This window comes from Priapulus caudatus, unplaced genomic scaffold (assembly GCF_000485595.1).
Source record: "Priapulus caudatus unplaced genomic scaffold, Priapulus_caudatus-5.0.1 Scaffold6, whole genome shotgun sequence".
Classification (NCBI taxonomy): Eukaryota; Metazoa; Priapulida; class Priapulimorpha; order Priapulimorphida; family Priapulidae; genus Priapulus; species Priapulus caudatus.
Genome location: NW_014577067.1, coordinates 546,307 through 558,308, shown reverse-complemented (window position 1 = coordinate 558,308; position 12,002 = coordinate 546,307). Strand labels below are relative to the sequence as shown.

Genomic DNA, 12,002 nt, shown 5'->3' with positions numbered 1-12,002 from the left:
GAACAACTTGAACTTGTCACTGACACTGGCAGCAAGTCAATGGCCGCGTGTGTGCTGTAGCTGCAGGTGCCGACTTGTTCTTGCTGCCAGTGCCAGGGGTAGGGTAGAGGCAGGGCAGCTACTACTAGCCCTGGCTCATGTTGACATATTTGTTACCAACGTCTTTAAACTAATAAATAAATAAATAAAAATAATATAATACAAACGTGTTGTTGCCAAACGGAACTGCGAACCTAGTGCCACCGGATATTGACACGGCACGTAAGAGTCGCTTCAAGCGGACAACGAGAATTTTATATTTATTTTTTGTTCATTTATCCGTCGTGAAGGCATCTCAGAAAATATTAAAATCGCAAACAAATATATGTTTTACTGATTCTGTAATAAGTGAAGACTTACAGAGTTAAAACAGTAAAATATGCATTCATTGTATCGTGATCGTTCTTCTTCTACTTCTATACTGGACAGTCCCTAAGGAATAAACGTCCAGGGCTATAGCTAGCCATGGTGTGTGTGACCAAGCTTGGGTACGTTGTCGTTGTCGCCATCAGTAATCGTGGTGTAATGATGACTAGTGTAGCTCAGGCGTAAGTGAGTGGCGGCACCAAGGGGGGGCCTGGGGGGGGAATGCTCACCCCGTCAAAGGCTTTGCCCCACAGTTGCCCCCCAGTCAGCTCCTGTACACAGTTCACAGGAGCAATTAATGACAATATTAATTCTACTCCATAGGCTCGAAATGGTGCCTTTCAATCTTTGGGTCTAGTCTATGTAATTTGAATTCTTATTGAGTGGCAGACCTCCCGAGTCCCAACCCTTCCGATTTTTGCGGAAAATTTCCGCTTTCTTATTCCATTTCCGCCACTACGATTTTTCCCTTTATTTTTTAACGAAACAGCAATTTCCGTAGATAACCTTTATTTACAACACTAGCGGACTACAGTAAAATTAGAAGTTTGGATATGAATCAGAAGTGCTCTACAAGCGTGTTTATTTCTCTGTTTAAGGCATACAGAGGCTTGATTTTTCATTCTTTGGACCCCATCCATTAGTTCTTGCGCTGCGCGCTCACATTAATTTTTACACATGGCAACTGTGTATAGCTCACCATCAGAAATAAACGGTACGTTTAGAAACAGATCGACAAAATAAACGATTGCGCCTCAGACCATATAATAATGAGCTTCAGCGCGAAATTGCGTCCGGTCGCGTTATCACTGGTTAGCACGTTGTTTATTTTGGTTGGCATCATCAGTGGCATTTGCAATCTCATGTACGCTCCTATGCAGCTATCATTGGTGGTTACAGATTATGATAGAGCGCCCGTTGTCGATGTTCGGTTGAGGCCTCGCTGCAGCGTGAATTATGGGATTCATATCTATCCAACATATCATCGCCACAATACGATATTAGTAAAGGTCCGTATTTCATATATGTCGAAATAAATTATATATCACGCCCACGATAATATACTAGCGTGACTTTATATGCTAATGGTAAATTTCGGCGTGCGATACCGTGTATCGCGCTAGCTGTTTGTGCGTACTATAGGCACAAAGCCGAAGTATAAGCCCAACTCAATGCAACGACCCCTGGCCATCAATCAGCCGTAGTTTACATACACATCGTGTACCGTAATCGTTGTATATCATGGCTGTCATTATTATGCGCTGATGACAACACGCTAACGACGCAGACAGCAAACGTAAATAACTAGATGTAGCTGCGCTGCAATAATATATCCGCATCTCCGCGGATGCCCATGTACGCAGGGGGAAGGGGTGCCTGGGTGGGATAGGTATGCGGTGTTTACTATAAACTTGCGCCCGTCCGCGCAATTCAAATTCCGCGTAGCACCGCTAGTAATCGCGCAAACACGCTCTCTGATTTAACATTAGTCTAATATAAACGACGATGGTAAGCCGTCGTTGTTCAGAAAAGTCGACGTAGATGTTACGGATGCGACGGCCCGATAAGGCTCGCACATCGCACTGCCGCCACTAGCCTCCCACTCCCCATCGCGCCACAACGGCGCGAAATTGCCCAGTCCACATGACCAGCAAGCATTTAGGTGCTGCTGCTGCTCCAGCCGCAGACGAGCGCGCGGCTTCAGTGGCGGCGCGAGGCGGCGTGCAACTTTTAATTGCGATTCTACGGCGCACCGATGCGCATCGGACCTACGTTCGCTAATGGAAAAGCTTGATTAATTTACCGTGTTGCGTTTTTAGGAGCTAGTCTTTCAACGAAACGCGGTACGTGTCTCTCTCGTGGCTTGACTACATAGACATCTCTCACGAGGCAAGCGGCTATCGGCGGTGCCTATTCGTTTACGTCTACGAAAACGTAAGTGGCAGCGACAGCGGTTCCCGAGTTTGACCGATTAATCAAAATTCTGTTGATTTGTGGTGCGACTGTGTGGATATTCTCTACGCGAATCTATAGAGAGATCGCGGGGATTATTTTCGCGTTTTAACTGTGTCATTAATTGCGAGTTTATGTGAGTGATTGGAAAAGCAAAAGACGTGGTTTAATAAGCACTCGGTCGATATGATGGCCAGTGAGAGAGGTGGGTGAGAGAGACTATACGTAGCTGAACTCTACAGCACAGATAACGGTTCTGGATACATTTAGATAAACTTGGATTCGTTATACGTAACAGCATCGAGGGAATGACGTAATTGACGTTTGCATTTTACATTTAGCGTAAGATGCCGAAATGGCCACGCCGCGATAAAACGTAGATGATTATTAGGTTTACAGAAGGCATCTGAACTGAGAGCGTTGAGCCGCGTGACTGAGGATCATGGGGATACGACATATAAAAGCCACACCGTGGTACAATGCTGTATTACTAAGATGTGCGTGTGCGCGCGTGTGCGTGTGTGTATGTGTGTGTGTGTGTGTGTGTGTGTGTGTGTGTGTGTGTTTGTGTACACACGTGCGTACATACACTCATACACGAACGCGCACGCACGCATGCACGTGCGCATCCTCGCACCTAAGCACGCACATACCCACGTACGTACGTACGCACGCACGCACACACCATCACCGAGATTAATATGGTTTAACATTAAAACAAGTTCCCCGTTCATTGCTGCATTGTAATGTGAACCCGTTAACTAGTTTATGTGCTCTTAGGGCTTCAGGATGGGGCTGGTATAATCGGCACGCTCTCGAAAGGTGACCTGAAAATTATTTAACTAGTTTAAAACTACACTATTAGTTAACGCCCTGGCTTGCAACCGACTAGGCCTACATTAACAGCAAAAATGACGTGTGCTGGCATGTACAATGACTGCCAACATGAACCTAATTTAACCGATTTCTCTCGCTAAAATTCATCAATAGTGACTTGCGACCGCTAAAGACACCGTCATGCTGACCACATCTAACAGCCTCACCTGCTAACCTTACTTGTATATCCACTGCTCACACGCACTCGCACATTAAATAGTCGCACGGTTTCAAATCGAGTGTCAATTGACGCTCAACCTACCTTCTCAGGCAACAGACAGAACGATTTCCAGGAAGCTAAGAGACCAACCATTTGACGCGTGTCGTCGTCGACTAAGCTGCACAATATAGACATGCGCAGAAGTCTATATCGTTGTTACGTATTCCTCCGCTGTTTACAAGACACGACGTACCTGTCGCCCGACACCTGTAATTTTCTTGTTCATTTACTATAATATATATCAGGAGTAGATAATAGGAAACACGCGATATAACACGGATATAGCACACACGCGCGGACGCACACACACGCACGCACAAGCATGCACACACAGCACCGCACGCACACTGGCACGTACGCACACACGCGCACGTACGCACACACGCGCAGGTACGCACGTACGCGCACGTACGCACACACAGGAACGCACGCACACACGGGAACCCGTACGCACGCACACACACTCACGTACGCACGCGCACGTACGCACGCATACACGCGCACGTACGCACGCACACACGCGCACGCACGCATACAGCAACGCAAGCACAAACGGGAACCCGCGCACACACAGGAACGCACGTACACACAGGAACGCACGTACACACAGGAACGCACGTAGGCCTACACACAGTAACGCATACATAAATGCACACACACGCACGCACGCACATACACACGCACGCAAGCACGCACGCACACACGAACGCATGCACGCACGCGCACACGTACAGGGAGGGAGAGAGAGCATCCAGCGAAGCAGTGAGATTTAATGGACGCAGTAATTATACTTATAGCGGTGCGCATGAGTCACGAGCCGCTTGGACGACGCACCATATGTCTTCCTCAACTATCCACCGACGTAAATGCGCGCAGACGACCTGCTTCATCTCCGAAACGCAAGATGATGAGCAGCAGCGACTATTCCACCCGAACAACCGCGAGGCGACGGTGCTGGGCGGTGGCAAGAAACGATTGCGCGGTGAAACCTATTGAATTGCCGTGAAACGCATATAGCGTTTATTTATCCAGGTTGCGAGCCGTCTCGCGGCAGGCGGCGGGGGGCGGTTTATTTTCGCATTTTCGCAGCGAAGTTACTCTGGACTCCGTGAGAAAACACGGTGTTGCGCTTCGGCGGAAACCATAACACGCGCGCCACACATACGCGAACGTTACGCGCAAGCCAGTTACTGTTGATAATTCCGTCAAGGTCGCACGGGGTCACTCAGCGATCGGATAGCCGGGAAGGCATGGGAAGAAAGCGTGAGGACCTCTGTGAGAAGTCCCGCACTAGAGCGGAGATAATTCCGTGACACGAAACCATGTAGAGTTTCATAGATAGATGCACGGAATAGACTATTTCACAAGGATTCGTCGCCGGTCTGTGTATCTACTGTTTACGCCGGTATTCTAAAATCGCCTAATTTTAGCCAACATTCCATTTTTAGTATGTGGACACACGTAGTGCATGGGGACCATTACTAGATAACATCAGTAAAGAGAAAAGCATTACAACAAGTGCCGCAGTGCGACAGGGCTCATCTGGTGTCTGGTGTTCTGCTGATAAATTCATTTGTGCATAGCAAGACGTCTTATACATAAGTCTTCTTTATTCTTGTTGACTTTCGTAGCCAATTCGAACAAATATATCAGCTACACTTTCGCACCCACCTAATCTCTATGCATTGCAGACACATGTGCATTGCAGGTTGGCAGGCAACAATTATTATTAGAAGCGTGCCAGCCATGGGCTGCCCCGTGTTTTTGCCTACCCACGCGAGCATTCACTGATTCAGCCTTCAGGGTGCTATAGTCAGACTGCTTTAGAAAATAATATGATTTAAGGAGCGTAAACCTTGTTCAACAAACATTTGCCTTTCCAATTCAACTGTGCAACTGTAGCCTCACATTCAGGTATGGGCTCTAATAATAGCAAAAGCAGTTCAGTCCTTTGTTAACCGTCAACAAATCAATGTTTAACCCTCCTCTTGAGGGTCAAAAGGTTATCCGACACTTACGCTTCGCATGTCAGCGGAAAGTGCATTTCATGGTCATTTCAATAAAGCCATAAAAATGGTAGGTCACCGCTGAAACAAAAAAGTTTTTCAATCGCTCCGTCAGACCATGTCCTCAGAAAATGTCTAAAATCTGCCCTGTGCCCCATTGACCTTTGACCTGTGACCTCCAATTTCGGCACAGTGATGGCTTTCCCTACCATGATGCTATACACCGACTATCACGAGCCTAGGTCGAGCCGTTTAGATTGTGCCGCAATTCTGCATTTCCTCCCTATACCTTAAGTTAAAGAGGGAATGTTCCCCCTTCTTTTACACCTCTTGACCTTTGCCCTTTGACCCCCAGCTTCGACATCCCAACTCGTTTTCGGATTACCCCCACACGTCCCGAATATCGTGATCGTACGTCGAGCGGTTAAGATTTGTGCCCAACTGTTGACGCACGGACGCACGAACGGACGTACGCTCATGCGATTCTACAAGCTGCATCTGACTATGTCAGATGAGCTAAAGATGAAACAATGTACCGATGCATAACCCCACGATAGCAGTTCACCAAATCCATTCAATTAATAATGTGCACGTATGTGTATTCGTGTTTCAGATGTGAAGCTCGTTTGGTCGCGCCGGATTATATCCATCAGGGTGCGACACCGACCATGGACTCACGGGACGCCTGGCCGCATAGCTACGTGTCGGCCAGTACAGCGGCAGCAGCTCGCCGTGTGAAGATTCCCACACTGACGTTGTAAAGCGACCGATGAACGTTGGATAAACTATGAACGCTCGATTAAACCAATGGCATTATCGACGAGCGCGCCTTTATTCGATTATGCGATTACACGCAAAGCGCATGATTATTCCGCTTCCACGAATAAGCCTACGTTCGCGTACTTATGCTGCGATTCTTCGTCTGCATCTACTGTAGGGAAACCGCAGCCGCGAAAGTCTCGCGCGCAGAGTTAAATTTCCGAGGAAGCAGCAATGCTGGCGTGAGTGCGCAGATTCCCTCGAGGCAGCCTGCTAGAGAACACTCACCAGTGACCCACAGCACGCGCTGCTCCGCCAAGCTGAAGCAAACAGCTGGTGATTACCGCACGGGCAGCTGGCCAAGCTGACCATTAGTGAGCCGACTGAAGCCACCAGCTGAAACTGTAACGACGGGATATATTTTAAGTCCGATCAACAGATCGCCATGGAGCCCGTGATGATGTTGCTAGTGCTGATCATCGTAGTTACAGCTGTACTCGTGTTTTTTGCCTGTACTTGAGAACACGTGCTTAAATACACTCGCACACACGTGGGTGGCTGATGACGATAGGCAATATCTATGTATGTTCTGTTTAAAAATCCATTTGTATTTGCAGAAGCTGGCACTTACGGCTCTGCAGGGAACAACCTTGTATTAATGTGTGTGGCTCTACATGTGCATACAAAAACCATCAGCCATCAAATTTTTATTTACGTTTGAATTAAAGCGCAATAAATGTAGTTCAGACCAACCTAACAGTCAAAGAAAAACAAAGTGTTTCTATATTTAACTCTCTGTATTAAAATCACTAAAGTGCTAATTATCTCGACAACATACTTGGTTTTGAGAACATCACGTCTCAATGGAAAATTGCACTATTATATTTGTTGTACACATAAATGTATAATGGGAACAATTAACAGAGTGCTATACGTGGAAACAAAATAAAATCGAAGTCAAAATCTTTGGGTGATAATTTACCACTTCTCTGTGCTAAACTAACAACTGACAACTAGAGAAACCAAAAAGTTTCAATGAGACTAAAATAAAAATATGACTAAAAAGTTTTAGCACTGGTGTCTATCAAGTACATGTTTATTAGGGGTGTAACGATTAACCGCGATTCAACTGTATCGCGGCGGTACATCCCGTTCGGTTCGGTTTTTGGTTTTGTTTTTTTTGTTTCGGTTCTCGGTTCGGTTCCGCAAAATACATTCAACCAACTCTCAGTTAGGGGGGCGCACACGGCGAGCAAACAGCTCAGCACTTACGCCAAGCCCCGTCCCTATAAAATAATTCAAAATGGAGGGAAAATTTCCCCATCTTCTCAGCATTTTTACTACTGAAAATAACCGAACCGAATGAACTGAACCGAAAGAGCAAAAACCAAAAACCGAACCGAACCGAACCGAAACAAAATGTATCGTTACACCCCTAATGTTTATAGCACAATTAATACAATACTGTATTTCTTATATTTGTGGGAATGACCAAACTAGAATAAATGCATGGCACGCAAAAACATCATTCCAGAAACATCAAAATAGGTTTGACTAATACATGAAACTCATCAGATGAATTACACATTGAAACATTATTCACCACACCGATCCACGCACACATACACACACGGACACACGGACAGTCCTATCGTACGTCGATGTTACATCAGTTCCTCGGGCCTGGGCCATTCATTCGTATCGCCATCATGCCTGGCATCGATCCCATCGGCCCCATCGGTCCCATCGGCCGCATCCCTCCAGGCCCCAGCAACGGCACAGGGCCGGCGGGCCCCATGCCAATCGGTGCACCCATCGGGCCGCCCATCATCGGGCCGCCTGGTCCCATGCCCATGATGGGCGGGTGCGGCCCGCCCGGTCCTCCTCCCTCAGAGCGCACCTGTCCTATGCTGGGCGGGGGCGGGATCATCGCTCCGCCAGGACCCGGCTGTCCCTGGAATGGATTGCTCTGGATCTTGCCGGCCTTGAAGGCGGCCGTCGTCGCATCAATGAGGCTCTGCGCTTGCTCCTCCATCCAGTTCTGGTAGTAGATGCGCACGTTGTCCTTGTGCTTGCGGCCGCTGCAGTGCGTCTTGCGCACCGACGGCGAGTCGTGCGTCAGGTACGTGTCGCAGTAGTCACAGTAGTACTTTGGCATGTTTACGCTTGTGGTGATGCGTGCTGATTTACCCGATTTACGTGTTGCAAATCAATCTTGATATCTGAAAAATTATATTATCGGGTAGTTAGCTACAGTATGTCATATAGCCTGAGTATCATATGACATACGTTGCGTATTACCATGCAAAGAAAAGAGAAGAATGTAGCATGCACTTATAGAAATCGAGCATGGTGGAATGATGTCCTTTATTACACGCTCTTTAGCTGAACTTTGCATCATTGGCCGTTAGATGGCACCACATGAGAGCGTATATTGCTTAATATGTGACACCTTTCTTTACACTTTTATGTAACCAAAAACAGATCTAAATAGTGAAAATATCGACATGCGGCAATATGTGCAATACTGCTGTGTAAGCTGAATCAATCTGACATTTTCTTTGAGATTTACGACTTTAAACAAGTCACGTGAGCATCATAACAACTTCGAAGTGAAATAAACTAGTTTAACTTAAAAGTAGATACTTCAACATAAAACAATCAACTGTGGTCTTTGACTTGCACATGGGTTACTAGTACATGCTCATAGTACTAGTACATACAGTAAATTCACACAAAATCATCGTATCTATTAGGAGGCTTTATCGCTCTTCCCTGGTGGATGGTGAGGAATGGCTTCACAGGGTCTTCAATATCTGGCTGTTCCTGCTCTAGTTCCTATCCCATATGATACCATGATCATCTGGCATGTCTACTCAAGGTAACACATATAATAATAATAATAATAATAATAATAATAACAATAACATATCAATAGGGGCCTGTGACTCCTTGGGAATCTCAGTTTCCTTCACACAAATGCTCACGATTCCTCCTGTAGCTTTTCCTATTCTGATTGACTAGGACTATGTAGGATCACAGGTGCTCATCCCTGGCCTTCACAGTTGCAGGTTGTCATGAATGTTCCTTTGCACAGTAGTCCAACAGGCTCAACCTGACACCAACTGTCGCAGCTCCTTAGCTTTCTTGTCGTACTCCTCTTTGTACCTCTACTGGCGTCTATGTAGCTAACACGTAGGTTACACCACTACTGGCTCCAACTGCTGTGGTAGAGCACGAAGCTTGGAGTGCAAAGCTCTGCTCATAATCATCTGAGCTGGAGAAAAATTCATCCCTGAGACTGGTGTATTACGATACTCCCTCAAAGCTATGTACGAATCTATCCCCTCTTTGGTAGCTTTCTTCAAATTCTTCTTCATGGTCTGCATCGCTTTGGTCATTTGACTGCGGGTAATGAGGACTAGATGTCCCCGGGGTGATGCCCCGTTCCCTGTCAAACAACGTGAAGGCTAGACTTTCAAATGGCATGATATCCATGTTCATCACTTCAGAAATGCAGTGCCTGCCAAATATTGATTTTAAGTAAATGACCACCCTTTCAGCTGCTTTGCTGTCCAGATGCGAAATCTCTTGGTAGTTGGAGTAATAGTTTGATATCGATAGTTTGCTAACATCATGATATCGGCCCTGATCTGCTGCTATTGCGTGTCTGGTACCGCGTGTATAGTATCAGTGGCTCCCCCTGGCTGCTAGGGCAAAACTTTTTCCATGTTGGGGCCACAATTAAAAAAATCTTTGTTTGCCCTCAACTGACCCAGGCTGAAAAGTTTGGGTAGGTAGGTAGGTAGGCTTTTTTCTTTTTTTGAGGGGGGTCTTTTTACAAATTCAGCATGGTGTCTACATGCTGGGGTGTGCTTGTGTGAAGATACCTTCAGTTTTATGTTGAATGTTTGTTTTGCTTGGTACACATATATATATATAATGTATTGCCTACAGATTTATATAATGTACAGTGAAACAATTTATAAAAACAAAGAATGGGAAAGATCTATAACAAAATTTGAGTTGGCCCCTTTTTGGCGGGTCGGTCGAGTGAGGGCAAACAAAACAATATTTTATTATGGCTTGGGCACTTACTGACAATCATCTCTATGTCCGATGGCATTCCAGGACAGTACAGAACTTACCCGGTAAACGACGTACAATTGTTAGCACCAGGGTGGCTTTCACAAACGTGACTTAGTATGTCTGCATGAACCTTAGACAGCACTACTATACAGTCTCCTAGGAAAATAATCTCCCTCAGTGACGTGTTGTCCCCATCTCTCGTGTCTCAGTCTGTCCGGACATCTAATGGGGCTTCATCTTTCTTTGCAGGGGCATCCTCGTAGAATGGAACGCGGCAGCTGCTACACCGTATAATTCTCAGCTGTAGTCACTTGAATCTTCTTTTGTCTGGAGTAGCAGCTAGGCTAGTTAGTAAGCTGTGAACTGTCACCTCAATGCCATCAGGTGCACCGCAGCTTGGATCACCTTTCATTTTCACTCCGGAGAACGTGCAAGCTACATACACGAACTTACCTCGGATGTATTGCACAGTGGAATTGTAACACTGAAGCTAAATCTTGTGTTGCAGTCTGGGTGAGGCTTTAGCTACGAGTTTCTTTAGTATTGACTCTAATGGATGGTGATCTGATTGAATCTCCGCTTTATTGTCGTAAATATACTGGTTAAGCTTCTCACAGGCGAAGCATGTAGTGACTAGTTCCTTTTCGAACTGGTGATTTTTATCTAAATAGTAGATACGAAGGCTATACAGTATTTCTTCTGTAATAAACATGACTGATCTGCTCTTATCTGCTACTTGCATTGTTTGTGCATTCTCAGACGTGTGACGACAGCAGTTTTGATCTTGCCAGTGTCCTTTCCTGCATATTAAATTTAACCTGCTGTGAGACAGTTAGCGCGGCTAATTAATCTGTAAATTGCCGACCTCTGCCGTGCGGCACAGATCTAAAGGCAAAAGCTTTTATTGGCGTGACTCAGAGGGACAATTCTAATCATGACTCACGACGGCATTTTGTCATGAATCAAATGTTTATTTTATCGCAGAACTTACACTTGAGTGGCTGTCTCTTGAGTTCAGTTGCCCATTGACCGAACGATTTGGATTTACCTTCACGGTTTATATTCATCAACTTCATGATCATGTTCAGGCCCGTAGCCAGCTTTCTATTGGGGGGGGTTCTATTATATCGTCTGCAAACGAGTTGAGTTACATTTCTAAAATTCATAAGGAATATAGACAAAATGTCATAGCTATAATGTCTGTTAATTTTCAGTTTTGAAGCACTATAGTCTAATTAATTACCAAATATATGCCGAACGGTATCGCGCATCAGCGCCTATTGCGGCACGCGCTATACGCACGCTTTGGGTGATAGAAAAGATACTAACTATTATATCTTCCAAAGGAGTTGAGTTACATTTTGGAAATCATAAGGAATAATAGACAAATGTCTTAGCATAATGTCTGTTAATTTTCAGTTGTTGAAGCACCATTAGTCTAATTAATTACCAAAATATATGCGAACGGTATCGCGCATAGCGCCTATTGCGTGCACCGGCTATTACGACGGCTTGGGTGAATAGAAAAGGATACTAACATTATATCTTCGCAAAGGCGAGTTGAGTTACATTTATGAAATCAATAGGAAATAGACAATGTCTTAGCTATAATGTCTGTTAATTTTCAGTTTGTGGAAGCACGATAGTCTAATTAATTACCAAATATATGCGAACGGCTAATCCGCCATAGGCCG

General features: G+C 45.5%; 2 protein-coding genes and 1 long non-coding RNA gene across 6 annotated transcripts in view; 1 reads left to right on the top strand and 2 right to left on the bottom strand.

Moving 5' to 3' along the window:
* LOC106805553 (solute carrier family 2, facilitated glucose transporter member 12-like) overlaps positions 1–255 on the bottom strand; it is a 20,087-nt gene extending 19,832 nt beyond the window's left edge. For 2 of the 3 annotated variants that reach the window (XM_014807198.1, XM_014807224.1), the window contains exon 1: positions 203–235. The gene's annotated coding sequence lies outside the window, so the exon portion shown is untranslated. Of the gene's footprint in view, positions 1–202 lie in introns of all 3 variants that reach the window. The other variant, XM_014807207.1, reaches the window with a different exon arrangement.
* A 1,925-nt stretch (positions 256–2,180) lies between these two features.
* LOC106805617 lies at positions 2,181–7,054 on the top strand. The gene is made up of 2 exons (XR_001393445.1): positions 2,181–2,340; positions 6,074–7,054. It is a non-coding gene; the product is annotated as an uncharacterized LOC106805617 (long non-coding RNA).
* Positions 6,998–12,002, bottom strand: part of LOC106805608 (U1 small nuclear ribonucleoprotein C-like) — a 7,077-nt gene continuing 2,072 nt past the window's right edge. Inside the window, exons 2-3 of one of the 2 annotated variants that reach the window (XM_014807295.1) lie at positions 10,368–10,635; positions 6,998–8,441 (exon numbers count right to left, since the gene is read on the bottom strand). In XM_014807295.1, the coding sequence (XP_014662781.1) occupies positions 7,889–8,377 (489 nt within the window). In that variant the 5' untranslated portion in view covers positions 8,378–8,441; positions 10,368–10,635 and the 3' untranslated portion in view covers positions 6,998–7,888. The remainder of the gene's footprint in view (positions 8,442–10,367; positions 10,636–12,002) is intronic. The other variant, XM_014807285.1, reaches the window with a different exon arrangement.